This window comes from Panthera onca, chromosome D1 (genome assembly GCF_046562875.1).
Source record: "Panthera onca isolate mPanOnc1 chromosome D1, mPanOnc1 haplotype 2, whole genome shotgun sequence".
Lineage (NCBI taxonomy): Eukaryota > Metazoa > Chordata > Mammalia > Carnivora > Felidae > Panthera > Panthera onca.
In genome coordinates this window covers 27,850,055-27,870,657 of record NC_138348.1, presented here as the reverse complement: position 1 = coordinate 27,870,657, position 20,603 = coordinate 27,850,055, and the positions used below count along the sequence as shown (strand labels likewise).

Sequence of the window (20,603 nt, the reverse complement as noted above, 5' to 3'; positions counted from 1 at the left end):
TATATAGTCAAAACATTTAGCTTTCCCAAATGCAAAGTGGCTGGCATGTAAAAGTCTTGGTTGTTACCCGTTTGGCTTATGTATTTGATTTAACAAAACTATTCTTAGCATTTTCGATTTAGTGAATGTATGCTTATAGAGCTCCCTTTGATAGATCAGTTCATGATAAATGATGACTGAGTGCCTACTATGTGCCACACAGTTTTCTCACTGCTGGGAATATAGCATTGAGAGAATTAAAGTTCCTGCCCTTGGGACACTTGCCTAGCTGAGACGGTAGGGCATGTGACTCTTGATCTCAGGGTCGTGAGTTTGGGCCCCATGTTGGGTATAGAGATTACTTTAAAAGAAAAAAATGTTCCTGTCCTCATGGAACTTATATACTAGTGGGGGAGGGAAAAATAGGTAATAAACATATTTAGTTGGTTGGAAGTACTATAGAGAACTATAAAGCAGGATAAAGGAGGAAAGGTAAGTTTATGTGTTGGCAGGGGCTTACCCTTCTATATTTAAAGTGGTCAGGGAGGGGCTTTCTAATAAGTGATATTTGAGCAGAAACACAATGTAAGGGTAAAGAGATTATGTCCTGCTATTCCCTCTACTTGGAACAGATTTTGAAATAGGAACTCTGATTAGAAACAGTAAGGAGGCCAGTGTGGGTGGATCAGAGCAAGTAAGTGGTATAGTGATGGGAAATATTAGATGTAGTTAAGGGCTGAATCATGTGTGACCTTGTAGGCCATTGTAAGGGATTGACTTTACTCTGAGATGAGAAGCTGTTGGGGGTTTTGAAGAGAAGAATGGTGTGGTCTGACTTGTGTTTTAAATGGAGCTGCTAACTTGAGAATAGGTGGTAGAGGACAGGGGCAGAAGCAAGAAGAACAGTTAGGAAGCTTTTGCAGTAATCCAGATGAGAGATGATGGTGGCTTGGATTAGGGTTATGGTAGTAAAGGTGGAGCAAAATGGTCAAATTCTGGATCTTTTTTGAAGATGGAGTCAATGGGATCTGATGATAGATGTGGAAAGTGAGAGAAGGAGAAGGGTCAAATTTGATTCTCCCAGATTATGAATCTGAGAAACTAGGATAGCGTTGTCATTTCCTGAGATGGAGAAGGTTGGGGAAGGAGAGGTTTGGGGGGAAATTGGGAGTTCTTTTTGAATGTGTTTAGTTTGAGATCTGTAATAGATACTCAAGAAGAGACGTTGAGTGGACAGTTGGATACATAGGCCTGGAGGTAAAGAGAAAGGTCTGGGTTGGAGAGAGACATTTGAGAGTGTTAAGAATAGAGGTGGTATTTAAAACTCTGTGATTGGATGAGATCACTTAAGGGGAGTGAATGTTGATAGAGAAGTTGGACATCCAAGGACTGAGCCTTCGATACTCCAGAATTTAAAGCTTGTGGACATGAGATGGAACCAGAAAGGAATCTGAGAAGGGAATGCTAGTGAGATAAGGGGGAGAACGAAGAGTGGTGTTCTAGAAGACCAAATGCAGACAGTGTTTAAAGCAGGAGAGCATAATCATCAAGTCCAGTAAGTCAAGGATATGGCAGTGCAGTGGCTGATAGTGACCTTGACAAGAGAGCTATTTTGGTGGAATGGTGGGGAAATGAAAGCCTGATGAGAGTAAGTTCAATACGGGGGCAGAATTGGAGGCAGCTTTTCTAAATAGCGCTTTTAAAAAGGACTTGTATAAAGGGGAAAAAAAGAAAGGAGTGATGGCTGATGGAGAGTGTATAAAGAAGATGGTTTCGGGGGGGCGGGGGGAGAGAGAGACGAGGAGAGGGATGGGTGAAGAAATTGGTGGAGTGATATGCTTCAGTAAGTGAGCCTGGATGCCTTAGATAGAAGCACTGACAGATGCAAGTGGGCTAGTAGATGTGATGATGAGAAGGTGGAACTTTCTTTCAAATTCTATTTTTTTTTTTCAGTAAAGTAGGATGCAAGGACAACAGTCCGGAATGAGGATGGGGAGGAGGTGGTGGCTTGAGAAGAGAGGAGGTGTGAATTTGGACAGTGGGAGTATGAATAAATTATGGGAATGTATATACTGTTTAACATTTTACACACATTCTTTTATAGGTAAAAGCATAAGATTAGTCCTTTAGATAATCTTCAGAGAATGTAGGGTCCATAGAACTGCGTCTTTAAAAATGAAAATAAGAAGGCTCTGGTAAATTACTTGCCAGTGGAGGGAGAGCTAAGTGCTTACTCTTGAGCGTTTGAAATATAGCTCTCTTTAGATGGTTTTCATTGTTTGAAGTTAGTGGCTCCTTACCAGACTCCAAAATTTGTCTTCCTAGAGCTTTTGCACATTGATTCTCAATTTTTTAGTACCAGCCATAGCATAAAGTTCTTATGAAACTTACTGAAGGGAATTGCACCATGATCCACATTCTTTTAAAATGGATTGCCAGTATATGGGCAAGAGGTTCTTTTAGTGCCCTAGAGGTTTGACAAAGGGGTAGCACAAGATTAACTCGATCATAAAGACTGCTGCATCAAATTAAAACAGACAAATTGGTAGTTCCTTCAACACTCTTTTCCCTTTTGGATTTCTATTCCATCAAAGGCATTTTCTTCCTGTCCTGGCTAGTTCTGTCTGAGGCATCACTTGTCTTTGGTGCATAGCCTTTATGCTCTGACCTTCTTCAGCTCTGGAGTATTCTTGCTCCACAGCATTGGGAGCTGATATATGGCCTCTTTTGGTTAACTTATTTTTCATACTAGCCAAAAAAGGTAGAAAAAATTCAAATGTCCATCACTTGATAAGTGGATAAGTAAGTCTGGTATATCCACACAATGGAATACTATTCAGCAATAAAAGTTAGTGAAGTACTGACACATGCTACGACCTTGAAAACATGCCAGTGAAAGAAGCCACAAAAGATTATGTTAGATGATTCCAGAATAGGCAGATCTAAAGAGACCGAAAGATTTACTTTCGTGGTGGCCTTGGGATGGAGGAGTTTGGGAGGAATAGGGAGTAAATGCTAATGGATATAGGATTTCTTTTTGGGATGATGAAAATGTTCTAAAGTTGATTGTGGTGATGGTTACACAATTCTGTGAATATATAAAAACCATTGAATCATACCATACCTGAATGAAAGTGTTTTCTTAAAAATGCCTACTGCATCTTCTACCTTAGGAAAACTTCTCATTTTAGTATTTTCATCCTTACTGAGTTTACCATTTATTTACCTTTTCCAAGTTGGTCTTGCATTTCTCTAGTATCTTTTTAGCATGTAGATAAATACTTGTGTAGAAGTATCATTATGAGGAGGCTGGATGACTGTACCTTTCAGTCTCACTGAGGGATGTTACTTAGCGTCAGCTTCTGGCCCTTAGCTTGAAATTTCAGAAATTATTTGATTAGTGTTCTGGACTTGACCAGAACAGGGTGGTTCTGTCACTAGACTCACCAGAATCTGAAGTATATCAGCATTATGCTAATTTATTAATTTTAATGAGAAGTGAAGCTCTTAGGCAGACTAGATATTTACACTTGCCTAACCATTATATTCTCTATATGTAGAAAAGAAAACTTACTCTCTGTGAGTTAGGAATATGATAAACATTTGCTGGATGGCCATGAAATCATCATGTGAGTTCATAGTTTAGTGGTGTTTGCAGTGATGACCCAAGATATCTGTCTCTGTTACAAGAATGTAATTGTTCTTTGAGCTGGGTATCCTGAGCTCCTGAACTGAGATACCCTTTTTCCTAACAGGGCTGGTTTTTTTGGGCCAGTAAGTGAATTTTCAGCTTACAAAAGTAAATAAAGATGAAGTAAAGCAAATAAAATGTTCCATTAATAGTCATCTTCTTTTCTGAATGACAGGACTTCACTGTGTTCTTATTTGAAGCATCTGCTGCCAACATTCTCCTCTACTCTGGCAATAGTCCCCAGAGTTCAGTTTACATAGTTAAAAATTTTCTCTGTTTTCAGCTTCTCCACTTTACCCTATATTTTATATTAGTGTTTCAAGGTTTTAGAAAAGTAGAATTTATTCTTTAAAAAAAACTTTTTTAAATGTTTTTATTTATTTTTGAGAGCAAGCGAGTGAGAGAGACAGAGCATGAGTGGGGGAGGGGCAGAGAGAGAAGCACACAGAATCCAAAGCAGGCTCCAGCAGCACAGAGCCCGACGTGGGGCTTGAACCCACGAACCTCGAGATCATGACCTGAGCCGAAGTCAGACGCTCAACGGACTGAGCCACCCAGGTGCCCCGAAAGAATTTATTCTTAATGCTGATAAATTGGATTAAAAACACATGACAAGAAAAAAATAATAGTGAAGAAACATGGCATTTTAGATATATATTGCCTTTGTTACCATATGACCTAAATTTTTTAGTTTGTGGGTTCGACATTTCTAATTGTGAGTTATTATTTATAGAGTGGTAAACAAGAGGTTTAGTTATACTTTCCATTCATTTAGACATGTTTAATATGTGCTTTGCTTGGTCTCCAGAAGTACAAATGATGTGCATTCCCTGTTATATCCTTAGCACTGCTACATTATAGTTGCTCAGAAGGGAGTTAGGGTAGATGAAAAAAGGAGTGGGAGAATTTCCTTTAGGAGGAGAACAGAAAATTTAAGACTGGTCCACATATTAGAATCCCTGTTGTGATCATTTTTATACAAAAGTATAGTTAGCCCAGAGGAAGGATTTGAGAGCCAGAAAACTAGGCTTTATTCATTACTGACAGATGGATATATTGTTCTTTCATTCATAATTAAAAATTTAAAAATACATATATTTATTATTTATTTTTGAGAGGTGGGGGAGGGGCAGAGCAAGAGGGAGACACAGAATCTGATGCAGGCTCCTCCACCAGGCTCCAAGCTGTCAGCGCAGAGCCTGACACGGGGCTCAAACTCACTAACTGAGAGATCATGACCTGAGCTGATTGACTGAGCCCCCCCCCGCCCCAGGCACCCTGCATAATTTACTTTTTAAAGTTTAATGTATTTAAAGACTGAGTGGTGGAACTCTGACATCTCTGGCCGTTTCATCTAGATTGTAAATGCTTTTAAGGTATTGCCTCCCAGCCTTTTATGTTGATCCACATAGAAAATGGTAATATTTTATGTCATGCTAGGGTAGACTGGAGAGAATTTGGGCACATTTGAATGGGACTTGGTGAGGAAATTTGTTGCATTTTCTTTATGATATATGTATTTTATGATACATATGTATGTATTTTATGATATATATGTATTTTATGATACATAACTTTATCATATATATGTATTTGAAAATAAAATAGCAAAAGTTTTGGGGAATCTTGTGGCAACCATGGAATTGTGTCTCTCAGATTCTGCTTTCAGAGAACCTCTTAGAGGGGAGCACAGTTGACTGAGAGTCTCCAGCTGTTGCACTTCAGGTTTGCATCTGGGTTGTTCCTACCTAGCCAGGGACCAAACATAGTAGGGGCATTAGAGTTGGACTATTCTTGCTTGGTGGGGAGGTCTTATCACAGGTAATTTTTTGCTTAGAGACTCTGCATTGGCCCAGCCAAGACTTTCTCTTAATAGCACTGCAGTGGTGGGCTCTCTCTGTCCGACTCTCCCTTTGCCTCTCTCCTTTCACAGGTGTCAGAACTGCTCAAGGTCTGAGGGCTGTCTTCTACTCCTGCCTCCTCTCCCTGCCTTCCCCCAAGAAATTTCTTGTACATCTAACCTGCTTTCAGAAGACCGCAAATACACAATTTGTGTAAAACTTGCAGTTAAAATTCTTTCTAATTTTTTATTTTTATTTTTTAGAGAGGGAGAGGGAGAAGGAGAGAGAGAGAGAGAGAAAGAAAGAAAATCCCAAGCAGACTCCATGGTCAGCATAGAGCCCAGCATGGGGCTCTATCCCACGACCCTGGGATTATGACCTGAGCTGAAACCAAGAGTCAGGTGCTGAACCTATTGAGCCACCCATGCACCTCTCTTTCTTATTTTAAAATGAGAAATTTAAGTTTGCTTCTGTGAGTATAACTTTTGTATCTCAAGTTTTATTCTTAAAGTGGCTTTATACAGTTCCTGGTCAAGAGTTTGAAAAGATAGCTCCACATTCTTGTCACCATCAATTACAAATTTGGCTCATTTGTTAAGTGGTAGCAAACAGCAGAAGGAATTCATTGCTCTTTGTCTGATTGACAGAAACTGCTTTCTTATTGTTAACCAGGTATCAAATAATTTCAGTCTCTTTAAGTTGTATATCCAAGGCACTATCATTCTGTTAACTTTTCTTTCATTGCCAAACGTGATGTCGGAGTTTCCAGTAGCCAATTTCAAATCCCATTACGTTTTCATAGTAAATATTTCAAAATAATCATAAAACTCCTTAAAAAATTTTTTTTAATGTTTATTTATTTTTGACAGAGAGAGAGAGACAGAGCATGAGCGGGGGAGGGGCAGAGAGAGAGGGAGACACAGAATCCAAAGCAGGCTCCAGGCTCTGAGCTGTCTGCACAGAGCCTGAAGCAGGGCTCGAACTCACGAACTGTGAGATCATGGCCTAGCCGAAGTGGATGCTTAACCGACTGAGCTACCCAGGCGTCCCTACTCTTTATTAACTCTTGTGGCCATTTCTCTTTCTTTCTGCCTAGGCTTCTATTCCTCAAGGTCAGTTCAAACTCATTTCAGTCTGATCCTTTTTGTGTGTGTGACCTAACCTTTATAGGAATGACTTATTTGAGAAATGTTTACTGAGTGCATATTCTCTGCTAGGTTCTGTGTATATCATAATGAACAAAAAAAGGGTAAGATCTTCTCTGTCTTTTGTACAATATTGTGAATATGTAAGATTGATAACTTAGTGTAACTTGTTTTTTCCTCTCTTTCTACACAATTTAGCATTTGGTTATATCTGAATATAATTCACATGTATGCATCTACACAAACCCTTACTGACTAAGCATTTTGTCAAAAGAATGAAAGTATTTTATAACTATGTTCTAAAGATCTTTTATGGTATGGTTTTTAATAAATGCTTGTGGATTAAGAGTCTGTTGAACCTTAAGTATTAATTACAGCAGAGATGTCCAGGAGCGGAAGAGTCACTGGACAGATTCTAAATCAATGGAGAAAACAGCTTGCTTATCCCTAGAACTTACTGTGATCAGAAGAGCTGTAGAGAGAAGATGGAACGGTCTTCCCATTGGTCTAACTACTTGAGCCTGGGGCTTTGGTTCTCAACTTTGGCCATGTATTGGAATCACCTGGGAGCTTTAAAAAAATACTGATTCCTAAGTCTCTCCCACTCCCCACCCCTCCTCTCCTCAAGTTTCTGATTTAATTGGTATGGAGTGTGGCCAGGACCAAGTGATTATAATGTACAGCCAAGATGGAGAACCACTGGCTTAGGAGATAATGACAGCAGTATCAGTTAAAGAAATTAGCAGAAGCCTTATTTTGCTTAACTGTATATTTTGTCTAACTTATCTTGTCTAACTGTATATAATATGTATACTGAGAGGACCTGGGAACAGTGCCATCCTGGCACTAATGAGGACCCATAGCTCATTGACAGAGTTCTGACTGGTTAAGTCTGGGAAATTTAGAGTATCAAAATAGATAACTGTAGTAATGGATTATAACGCACTGGATAAAATAGGGTTCCATTAATTTAGGCTCACATAGGCAAATAAATGAGTAAATTGAAAATTTGATAAGAAAAGGATTATATATACAGTCCCAAACTGAAATCCTGCAAAATATTTAATTACAAAGGGAAAAGGAGGAACAAAGTGAACATTATTAGTACTAGAACAAATCAAAATTGTATGTCACCTGATGGCACATAATGAGAAAAAAAAAAACATCACTTCTCTAATACTCTTCCCAAAGATGTATAACCTGGATCTAATTATGAGGAAACACCAGGCAACCCTGCACTGAGAGACATTCTACAAATAACTGACCTGTAATATCTTATGCCAAGGTCATACAAATGAAGGAAAGACCCAAATTATTCTAAAAAAGAGATACTACAACTAAATGCAGTGCATGGTTCGGAATTGGATCCTTTTACCATAAAGGACATTCATTATTAGTATAATTGACCAAACTTGGGGTATGGGGCTTAGATAGTAGAGATGTACCAGTGTGCATTTCCTGATTTTGATGATTGTATTGTGGTTATGTGGGAGAATATCCTTGTTTGTAGGAAATGCAAAGTATAGAGTTATTTAGCAAATTACTCTCAAGTGGTTCAGGAAAAAAACCCACTCATTGTAATGTTCTTATAACTTCTCTGTAAGTTTGAGACTGTTCAGGGTAGCCATGATTGTATGGCTTACTTGGGAATTACATAGCTGTATGTGAAGCCTCTCAGAATGTTAATTTTATCATGGCAGGGCATGTGAAGTAGCACATATTTATCTGGGCATGATATTTTTCATGGAATACATTTTCCAAGTTATCAGAGCTTGTCAACTGATAAAATACTTTATACCTGTTCCGATGTCCTTTATTTTCTGCCTCTTAAAATTTTACTTGGTCTTGTCCCATTTGGATGACTAATGGTCCTGGTTTTGTGAATATTTATTATTGTGTTCTGAAGTAATATCTAGGACTAGATCCACTTTTAGCCTTTGGGGTTGTTTTGTTTTGCTCTTATCTTTCAGTGTCTGGTTTTCAATTCTGTTGATGTCACAGTGTATGTATTTCATAGTTTTCCAGTTCTCTTTCTAGTGTATTATTTCTAATTTGTTACAGTTGCAAAGTCAAGATCTGTGCTTTTTTCCCCCTTTTTAATATGTTAATAAAATTCTCTATGAGACTAAGTATAGAGATTTTTATCCTAGCAATGGTTGTATTCATTGTACCTTTTTAAGCTTAATGGCTAGGCTTCAAAGAGTTCTGAAAAGTGAAGTTACTATAAATAGAAGGTGACTTCTCTGTCATTTATTAACTTTTCTTAGAATGTCAGATGAATTAAGATAATTTTAGAGGGAAATCACTCTTTTTTTTTTCTTTCGATTTCAGAGCTCCAGAGATTATATTGGGGTTGCCATTTTGTGAAGCCATAGACATGTGGTCATTGGGATGTGTGATTGCAGAATTATTCCTTGGATGGCCACTCTACCCAGGAGCCTTGGAGTATGATCAGGTAACAAAACTTCATGATCATCGAGGTAGAATTTATAGAATGTAAAGAAAAATAGTAGACTTATATGAATGCATTTCCCAAGTATATAATACCTGTCAAAATCTTTTTAAAATAAAATAACAAAATCTGAGACCTTAGGGAATTTAAATTCAAGATCTCAAAACTGTATTTGGTTGTTTAAAAACTTTTATAACAATTGAAGTAAGCTTTCATAAAGTTACAATCCACAGGTCCCAAAACAGTTCTGCAAAAAACACTTGGGAGAATTTTTTGTATCATTTTTATGCTACAGACCTATAAAGGGCTGGACTGTATCCATTTAAATAATAGAGCTATGCTTGGGTGACAACTTTGATGGTGGATGAAATGTCAGCCACTTCCAAGGAATAAAAGGCCTCATAACTATTGGTCTTAAATCAACAACCATTATTGGACTTAAGTACTTCAGTCACTTGAACCCTCTTTAGTATTTTAAGTTGTTTTTGAACGGTGCTGAAAATCTGTTTAACATTATTTAAATCATTCTCCATCAGGCTCTGTGCTGGCAGCTCAGAGCCTGGAGCCTGCTTCTGATTTTGTGTCTCCCTCTCTTTCTGCCCCTCCCCTGCTTGCTCTCTGTCTCTTTCTCAAATAATAAACATTAAAAAATAAATTAAAAAAAAATAAATAAATGATTCTCAGTAGAATCCAGCAAATTATTTCATGAAACACTTTTCATGATAGTTTCAGTTATGTTCATTAGCTTCTCTAAGCTATTAGATCATATTGTTTGCTGTTTTATTTTTTTGTTTTTGTTTTTAATACCGAGGTTATTTTTGGAGTAATTATAATCTTAATCAGTATTTTTTGAAAAAGTTTCATAGCTTCAACCTTGTTAATAGATACATATACTCAAGTCATATTTTAGTGGAAAACATTAGTCAAAACTAACGAAGTGATTATATCAGTTTTGTCTTCAATTGGTTTGTAGTGGATAAATATAATTTTTATTTAAACAATATAGTGTTTAACTTTTAATGAAAAAATAGAACATTTCAATGCACACATAATCTAATTGTAACAATGAAATGTGCCTTATTTCTGACTTTCAGGGCTTAGCTTTCTATATCAAAAAGGGTCTGAGAGGTTGTAAATTTGGTGACTTCAGTGTTGCTGAAGTGATTCTACAAATCATTTAATAGTAATTATGAGATCAGATGTTATCATTAACTTTAATTTCTTCTTCCATAGACTTTCTACCCATAAGTCTCCTCTTTTAGGCTGGGCTTCCTATATTCTCTGCTTTTCTCCCTTTGTGTTCAGCATTCCTCTTAGAAGGTAGTTTCTGTAACCTTTTCCATACATACATCTTGGCTTCCTTCAGCTTTTTACCCAGCCACTAACTTTGATGCAGATGGCTAGACTGTGGCTAGTTTTGAACGAGTTGGTGATCTAGTTGCAGAATCCAATAATCTCTTAGCTGTTGAAGGACCAAGGGTACCAGTCACATGCTAGAAGTATACTTCTGGTTTTGTGGGTTACAAGTTATGACATGTATGGTATTATGGAGCAGAACACCATCTTGTGGCAACTTCAGATAGATTTGCTGCTGTACTTTGGATTGGGATTTTTACAGTTCTAGTCTTGGACACCTGTTGTTAGTACTGAGAAGGACCCTACAGATTTTCTAGTTATACTCTTTCCTGTTTTTTAAAGAGGATAATTGAGGTCCAGAAAAATGAAATGACTTGTTAAAAGTCACAGTGGTACTTTAAAACAAAGCCTTGATCAAACCTCAGTTTTTCTAAATTTCATAATAGATATCTTTTAAAACAGAGAACAGGTGTTAATCTGATTCAGATTAGCAGTACTTTCAGGATGTATATTACTTTAATTCCAAAAGGGTATAATAATTTAAAAAATAATTAGCATATAGCATCAGTAGTTGCATATTATCAATTTGATGTTTTAAAAGTTATTTTCCAATAACTTTCCCAATAACGCGGGTTATTTTCCAATAACGCAAGGGAATAGGATCGATGATGTGAGCATTCTTGTTTGGTTTCAGTCTTAGACTTTACACATATTTCCAAATATGATGTATGCTGTATAGGTTTTGATAAAGGTCAGATGTCAAATAGAGCTCCCTCTATTCCCAATTTTCTAAGTTTTTTCTTTTATCCTAAATTGGTTTGGACTTTCAATGCCTATTCTATTCTGTGCTGTGCTATGCTATGCTATGCTATGCTATGCTATTTTTATTCATTCATTCAGAGTGCAAGCGGGGGACAGGGGCAGAGGGAGAAAGAGAATCTTAAGCAAGCTCAGCGCTCAGCATGGAGCCCTACCTGGGGCTTAATCCCATGACCCTGGGATCATGACTTGAGCCGAAATTCAGAGTTGGACGCTCAACTGACTGAGCCACCCATGTGCCCCTCAAATGCTTTTATGCATCCATTAAAATGTTCACCTAAGTATTTCTAGGGGTTGTATTTTACTTTAGTCTACTTATTAATGCGGTTTGATTTCGTAGATTTTCCCCAGCTTCCTAGATTAAGATCATCAATTAGGATGTGAAGAGGCCATCAGTAGGGTATGCCTTTGTCCATTACCTGTTCCTTGTTCCAGTCATCTGCTGCCCTTATGTACTTGGGCACACAATTGGGGTGTTATTGTTATTTTATTTTTTAACTCATTTTTTTTTGCCTACAGTGGCAGTGCAGTGGGTAATAGTAATATTACTAATTAATACTTACTGAGCTCTTTTATATGCCAGAAACTGTTCTTAGACTTTCATTAACTCACTTGATGCTCACAATAACCCTGTGAGGTACATTCTACTATTGCCTCTGTTTTACAGATGAAGAAACCAAGGTGTGGGGAAGTTAAATAACTTGCCCAAGAATCCAACACAGGCAATCAGAATCCAGAATCTTTCCTGCTAGCAGTGGACCACGTCTACACTACCTTGTGGATAATGATACTTTCCATAAGGATCATTACAGTAGGGGAGAGAGTTAAAAGGACCCAACCAAACCCTGCACCTGTCTGTGCTCAATCCCTGGCACCAGCCCTCTTCCAGACTTTCCACTTCCAGACGTCCACTTTCACCTTCCCAACTGTCTCTCTGCTGTCACTTGAAGAGGATTTTCATGGTCTTTATGTTAGTTTCTCAAATCCATCAACCTCCACTGGCATTCTGTCTCCAGACTGAGTTTTAGTGATGGAGCCAAGAGCTTAGTTTATCATTTTGTTCTACGACGACATTTTGTATAAATGTTTATCTCTCAGAATGTATGAGAGTACAAGATACTCTTTTTAGTGTTTGCTTTTATTAATAGCATTGCTTTTACTACCAGAAGTGTTCTTCTATTACAAATCCATCAGTACTACTTATAAAGAAGGGATATTAGCCAATGAATTTGGAAAATTCAATTCCGCACGAACACAGAGCAGTTCTATATTTTATACATCTAGTAATAACTTTAATCTAAAATTGACAGAACCAAAAAAGAAAATAGATAAACCCACAGTCATAATTAGAAATTTTTAGCACATTTCTTTTAGTAATTGGTAGAGCAAAAGTAGAAAAAAAAGAGTATACAGAAGATTTGAGCTCATGAATAAGTTGATTTAATGACATAGGCGTGTAGTACTACATCCAAAACTACACACAAATTGTAGAATACATACTTTTCAAGTGCACATGGAACATTTACAAAAATAAAGACTTTCTATGAAATATAACTTATCTCTTAGGTCTTGTCTTAATGTCTAACCTTTATTTAATCTTCTAATGCAATAACAGTTTTGTTTTTTTCCCAAAGGAAGTGAAAAAGAATTAACAGTAGACCTATAATTATTATATACTTAAAAGCCACATTTGGGTCACCAGGAAAAAATTCATAGATTATTTTAATTCTGCATTATTGGGTTTGTGTTCTAGCTCTTTAATCATCTTTATCATCTATTTCTTAAAGCTTTTCCAAGGCAATTTCCTCTTTGAATTTTGGACTCTACAGCTAGGCATTGACCATGTCGAGAATTCCTCACGTCATATTTTCTCATCTCTGCATTTCATTCCCATTTGTACACCAACGTTTTGGTGTATGTGTTTAGAGAAGGCTGTCCTGTGAATTAGTGCTTGAATCCCTTCCTGTCTTAATTATAATACGACAGTATACTGTCTTATTACTGTTCTGTGTATTGGTTTTAACCTGTATTTACGAGGGAAATATCAAAAACATTCCAGGGAATTAAATAAATTTTATGGATGGCTAGACAATATTAACTTGGTAAATGTTGATTGTTCTTGCAAAATGTTTGTTGGAGTTTAGATAGAATCTCATCCAGAACAGCTAAAAGTCTGAATTTATATTCAAATTATCTTACTTGGTAATTTCAAGTCATATCCTGAGTAAGAAAAATAAAGTTCTCTATTTCATCTCCTGAGTGTTTAGGGGGAGTAGGAATCTTTGAAGAATTCTATTTTATCTGGCTATTTGGGTTGCATAGAGACCTTCTCAAGTAGCTGGCTCTTCATGTGTAGACTATCACAAAAATCCAAGAATGGAGCTATAATATGACTGGACTTTGTGAAGTCTAGAGTTGGAGGTGCTTTTGGATTCAAAGAGACATTTAATGGAATTAATACGCTTCAGTAGAACTTCGCTCTGGGACTGGATAAGTGTGAATTAGATGCTCTTTAAGTATTTTTATCTATTCTGATTTTAGTTTGCTACTCTGAGTTCTGCTTACAATTAACTTTGGTTATGTTAACATGGCCATTAGACTCCAGGTGCATTCAGCTCATTCCTCAACAGTGATTGATATTTCTTAGTTCACATTCCTGACATTGTAAGTCTAATTTGCTTATTAGCTTATTTCTAGTTGAGTTCACAACATGAATTTATGAATGAATCACTTCTGAGTCAGGTTTTCACCCTTCATTCACTGGGGACAGAGGAGGCAAAGGCTGAGTCTTTTCATGTATTAGGAGTTATAGATGGAACAGGGTTTTTTTTCTCCCCCCAGAAGACAGAGCAGGCATTATGACCAAAAATAAACTCACAAGATCACTTGCCATTTTTTTTTTCAGTGCTATTTCAATTGCCCTATTCTGTGTTCTTTTAACACTTTATTTTCTTCTTCATAATGGCACTTCCTAGCTTAATTGCAGATTACGTGCTTAAACATTTATCTATTTTACTGAACTTTATGCTTTTGAAGGTTGGCACCATGTTTTACTCATCTGCATATCTTTAGCATTTGACACATAGTAAATGCTCTGTGTATGTTTGTTGAATTGTGGAACGCCTTTCCCACCATCTGAAAGACTCTGATGTAACATCTAGGTACTGGACCCTTAGTACTTTTCACTTTTGGTTTTCATAAAACAAGGAAGTCAGCCACTCTGGGGATGTGGGGTGAGAGAAGGCACCACACTTCAAATGAAATGAAACGGATTTGTAAGGTGGATATTTTAGTTGTCATTTCAGGTAAAATTGAGGATACAAATATGGATAACTTATCTCTGTTGTCTAGAGACTCGACAGTCTAATAGGGAAAACAGACGTGTAAAAAAATAATTGTATTACAGTATTATAAATGTATTAAAATGGCTCTGTTTTAGGTTGATGGGAACACAGAGGAAAGGAATTATCTTTGTTTGAGAAGGTTAGGTAAAGCTGTATAGAGGAGAAGTTCTTGAACTGGGTCTTGAAGAAGGAACGGTACTAAAGTTTGTTGTTGTGGGACTTGGTGAAGTTGGGTGGGGAGGGGCACAGGGACATTGTTAAGTAGGAGTTAGCAGTTTAGGAAGGAGAAACAGCCCATGCAAAATTTAGTGTGGTGCTAGATGGGCTGCTGCTTTAAAGGACCATGTAAAGAGCAGGGAAGAGATAAAGCTCAAAGCCTGAATGCTATGATTGGAGGTTTGGAATTGATCCTGTAGGCGGTAAAGTAATTTTATACAAGGGGGTAACAGTCAGATTTGTGTTTTACCAAAAATGGCTGTTAGCAGTGTGAATACTGAATTGGGGGTGAATGGATGGCATCATTAGGGAGGCAGATAAACTACTTAGGAGGCTTGTGAAATTGTGTAACTCAGAATTGAAGAAGACTTGAAATGGAGATGGAGAGAAGGGACAGTTATGTGGGACCGTGATGATGGAGAGGTATGTGTCCGGTATAAATTTCAGATTTCTGATTTGGGTGTTTGGTGTTGCTGGGAAATACACGAGGATTAACAGGAAAATGAGTTGAGGATATGTTCATTTTGAGGTGCTTAAAGTCCAACCAGATGGAGAGTTTCCATAAGCAGTTGGATCTACAGCTCCAGAGCTAGAGATAAATATTTAGATACAGATTTAGAGATAAAATTGTGGGCACTTGGGGCTTATAGAGGGAAAGGACAGATAAAACTTCTACCCTACTGGTAAAGCCCTCAGCCTGCTAGTTCACTTTCACCCCTTGTCATTTTCTACTTAGTGAATCTCTGCACTTCAGTATCTGAGTATGTGGTATTTACTCCTGATTGTCCATATTTATTCATATTATACCCTTAGCATAAATCATAATAAGGTTTCCTAAAGAACGCTTACTTGTCCTTTCAGACTCAACTTGAGCATCACCTCTTTTGGAACTTTATGTGACTTCGGTTATTTTAGGTGTCCCTTCTCTGTCTTTCCATAAGCATGTATTTACTATGGTACTTACAACTCTGTATTATAATTGTTTACTTGTATGCTCCCTACTAGACTGCATTTCTTGAGGGCATAGACTACATCATTTAATTCTTGACCTAACATCTAGTTTAGTGTCTGATACAGAATACATGTTCAATTAATATCTATTACATGAAAGAATAAACTCTTCTGTTTTGTATATTATATTTCAGATTCGATATATTTCTCAGACTCAAGGTTTACCAGGAGAACAGCTGTTAAATGTGGGCACGAAATCCACAAGATTTTTTTGCAGAGAAACAGATATTTCTCATTCTGGTTGGAGATTAAAGGTAATTCATTAAAAAAGAAAAAAATTTGGAAAAAAATTTTTCTAAGGTGCTTCATGTAGATAATACCCTCCATGCCTATTTCTATTTTACTGCATTTCGGCCTCCTTCTGAATTTTCATTTTTGACCCCCTCCCTTTTTAATGGGGGGAGAAAAAAGCCCTCCCTGAGTAACTTAGCTCATTCTCTAACCTGACAACATAATTATTAACTCATCTTAAATGGTTTTTTAAATTTTGTGTATGTAATTACTTTTGTGTTGTGTGTTTCATCTTCTCTACTCAGTTTCCCATTATTAAGCTTTATAGGACAGGGACTGAATTTCAACATTTACTCCATAACCCAAGTGCCTCATTTATTCTTAGGCTTTTTGGGGGCTTAGTAAATCCCCAGTGATTAACTTTATAACCAGTTACTTTTTCATATGTATATATTTTTTTTAACTGAACCAAGCTCTTCTCATTTTTCTTTTGGTGCTTTTAAAAAGCACATTTTTGATAATTACTCTTTTAAAATTCCTTGCCTTAGGATATTCAGTGTTTTAGACTAAATGTGCCAGAACTAAAGAAATAAAGAATTTCCAAATGGTGGATAATAATATATTATTTCCCCTCTTTGATATATCCAATAAGACACTAGAAGAGCATGAGGCAGAGACAGGAATGAAGTCTAAAGAAGCCAGAAAGTACATATTCAACAGTCTGGATGATATAGTGCATGTGAGTACCACAGTCATGTTTGTCGTCTTCTGTGCTTACGATGATAGACCTGAATGCCAAGGATACCACAAGTTCATCATCTTCTAAATGACTATAGAGTGCTGTTGGTTTTAAGCTTTTCAAACAAAACTGATTCTAAGGTTTCAGCCCTTTAGGAACTAAACTGCATTTGTCTTTATCAAATATTATTAATTCCATCCTGTTCGTTAGTAGAAAGTATTTTCTTCAAAAGGGGAAATCCTAGCTCTACAAATTTCTTTTCTTTGCATTTGTTAGAAATGGATATTTGTTAAAATATTCGTTAATTTTTTTTACTTTGAATACTATTTGGTACTTTGAAACATTTTCTGAATTTATGAAACTCAATTATTTGTTCTTGTTTCAAAACAGTTGTAGTTCTCTGTTCCTTCCTGTGTTGTGTTTTTTTAAAACTGAAACTTTAACATCTATTACCTTTTATGGCTTATTTGTATTTGATGACTTGAAATTTTGATATTGTAGGTGAACACAGTGATGGATTTGGAAGGAAGTGATCTTTTGGCTGAGAAAGCTGATAGAAGAGAATTTGTTAGTCTGTTGAAGAAAATGTTGCTAATTGATGCAGATTTAAGAATTACTCCAGCTGAGACTTTGAACCATTCTTTTGTTAATATGAAACATCTTCTAGATTTCCCTCATAGCAACCAGTATGTTATTTTAAAATCTTCATTATTTTTTTGAAAGAGTACATTTATTGATTGATTGATTGATTGATTGATTGAGCATGAGTAGGGGAGGCACAGAGAGAGAGGGGGAGAGAGAGAATCTCAAGCAGACTCCGTGCTGTTAGCATGGAGACCACATTGGGGCTTGATCCCACCGTGAGATCATGACCTGAGCCAAAATCAAGAGACGCTTAACCGACTGAGCCACCCAGGTGCCCCATTTAAAGTCTGTTAAAATGGCATGGAGAAATAATACTAAGTCTTAGAAAATTAGTGTTTTAGAGAAATGATTCAATATATCTATTAAATGTAAATAATCTGAGTCAAGAGAGGTTAAGCTAACTCGACCAAATTCACATAGACTAGTAAGTGGCAGCACAGTACTGGAATATGAATCTGAGTTGCATTCCAATGTTCTTTTTCCAAAGTACCATACTGAAAATGACTGTGATTTTTTTACATGACATTCTTAACTTAATAGCCAGGCATATGTAATAAAAGGAAGTATTAACAGTTTTCCTCCCTCTTTTGAGTCCTACAGACTCCATCTTTAATTTCCTTTCACATCGTTTGCTTTCCTTGCCCACACCTTCTCCTCTGTGTTGTGGAAGGAAAGGAGGGTTTAAAAAAAAAATTTTTTTTTTTTTTAACATTTATTTCTGAGAGAGAGACAGAGCCTGAGTGGGAGAGGAGCAGAGAGAGAGAGAGAGGGAGACACAGAATCCAAAGCAGGCTCCGAGCTGTCAGCACAGAGCCCAATGGGGGGCTCGAACTCACAAACTGTGAGATCATGACCTGAGCCAAAGTCAGATGCTTAACCGACTGAACCACCTGGGTGCCCCAGGAAAGAAGGGTTTTTATGGGTTAATGGAAAAGAATATACCTATGCTCACATTGAGAAGGTCTTATCAGAGTTACCTTAGGTAAAGCTTATGCATTCTTTGAACCCCACACCTCTTCTTTGTAAGGCTGCAGGGGATAATGTAAATGACTACTTAAAACAACTTTTTATATTTTAAAATGACTGAGAGTGTCTGGGTGGCTTGGTTTTAGTTAAGTGCCCAAGTTAGGCTGAGGTCATGATCTCACAGCTTGTGAGTTTGAGCCCCTCATCGGGCACTCTGCTGTTAGTGAGGCGCTTGCACTCTCTCTCAAAAATAAACAAACATTAAAAAAATGACTGAATGAAGAAGTTTATAGGGTTGAACCAGTATCCGTTATTGTGGATTCCCCTTAAAATTGTTATTTTTCTCCCCAACAGTTGAAAATATCTAATGATTTCCATATATAAGCACTTTGAAAATAACATAACTATATATTTTGTATCGATAGTTTAGGGATGTAGAGATCTAGAAATTTTGGAAAAATTATTTAGAGCAAGGGTCATGAAATTATAGTTGTGCTAGTCAAAAAATGCTTACTGTTGCTTTGATGTCTTAGAAAATATTGCAGATATAAGATACATTTCCACTAGCTTTAAAATTCAATCTTTTGCGGGTTTTTCTGGTAGAAATAGTATTGAAAATAAGCAGATTAAGTGCAAGTCAGATAATTTTTTCTTTTAGAAATAATTTATAAATTTTAAACTACCCATAACATTTAAAATATTACAGTTACCTTCCCCCCCCCCCCCGTTTTTTTTTTTTTGCAGTGTAAAGTCCTGTTTTCATATTATGGATATTTGTAAGTCCCACCCAAATTCATGTGACACAAATAATCACAATAAAACTTCACTTTTAAGACCAGTTGCTTCAGGCAGTACTGCTAACCTGACAGCAAATTTTACTAAAATTGGCACATTAAGAAATCAGGTAAGAACTTATAATATTTAACAATTTGTACTCCTTTTTAAATGATTGCTCGTTTTGCTTTTGAAGTATATAGAAGTCTCATGTCAGCAATTAGAAGTCACAGTGCCGGGGAGGTTCTCGCGATGGTTATTCTGTAAAATCTCTACCATTTCAGGGCAATGATTAGAACATGTCTACCTAAACTCTTTTATTTCCTTTCACCTTTCACTCTCTTAATATCCCCTACCTACCTTTCTGTGCAGCAGCTCCATGAAAAGTAGAGTTGAGTAAAATCAGTTTCTGGGCCCATTTTTATCAGAGTTACGACTTTAAGAAGTGCATTCAAATTGTATTGGTAAAGCGTGCATGTAGACTACTCAGTACAATGCCGCCTGTGCTGATCCTTTCAGGCGTTAACCACGTCCGCTCACTCCGTTGGGCACCATGGAGTTCCTCTGCAGGCCGGAACTGCTCATTTCGGTTGTGGTGACGCTTTTCAGCAGACGCTGATTATCTGTCCCCCAGCTATTCAAGGTACTCCGATTTAAATTACACTTTGAATTTAGGCGTATGTTATTTTTAAACAAATTTAATTATATTTTTATAAAATATATTGCATAGTTGTTGCCACATTTGCCACATTGCTACATTTGAATTTAATTTAGGCTGGTCAGTAGCCTTTAGACCAGTGACACTTCTTTCGTGACTGGAGCTCCACTGTAATCATCACTGACAGAATGGGTCATCTGATAATTATATTTCCTGTAGAGTTGCATGATAAAATACCTTAGTAGAAATTAATGGGCTTGGAAAGCTATGGGTTGTCCTTTACTGGTTATCACAGCTCCAGATATTTAGGTAAGTACCTTTTATCTGTCTGTTATTACTAGACATTAAAGTAACTGAGAACTCAGTTCATTAAATTTTGGTCAAAAGAATTCTATCCAAGAATGTTACAGTCTTGTTCTTTATCCATACCTTAGGTTTTAAAAAAAGAGAGAGATTGTTTTTTGCTCAGTTAGATTATGCTCCTTAGATAAAAAGCAGAATAAAACCTCAGGTGAGATGAGTGGCAGAATACCTTTGAAGAGGCCATAAATTCTCACACGGGGGAATTTGTTAGTGGTTCTTAGAGGGCAACAGCAGCAAATGTTACAGCTGGAATAACCAGAATAAAATGTGACTTTCTAGGTCCTTTCATAGCACTTCGTCCTTGCTAGGCATCTAGTTCTGTCTTAAAGCAAGAGGTTAATTACAAATGAGGCCCTAAATGATTCTTTGAAGC

The 20,603-nt window shown here is 36.9% G+C and overlaps 1 protein-coding gene across 6 annotated transcripts in view; it reads left to right on the top strand.

Annotated features, from left to right (window-relative positions):
• The window catches only part of HIPK3 (homeodomain interacting protein kinase 3), a 91,001-nt gene that overhangs the window by 57,697 nt on the left and 12,701 nt on the right, over nt 1-20,603 (top strand). For all 6 annotated transcript variants that reach the window (XM_078433365.2, XM_078433363.2, XM_078433364.2 and 3 more), the window contains exons 3-8: nt 8,988-9,111; nt 15,989-16,108; nt 16,738-16,824; nt 17,326-17,510; nt 19,180-19,339; nt 19,729-19,852. In XM_078433365.2, coding sequence (XP_078289491.1) covers nt 8,988-9,111; nt 15,989-16,108; nt 16,738-16,824; nt 17,326-17,510; nt 19,180-19,339; nt 19,729-19,852 — 800 coding nt within the window. The remainder of the gene's footprint in view (nt 1-8,987; nt 9,112-15,988; nt 16,109-16,737; nt 16,825-17,325; nt 17,511-19,179; nt 19,340-19,728; nt 19,853-20,603) is intronic.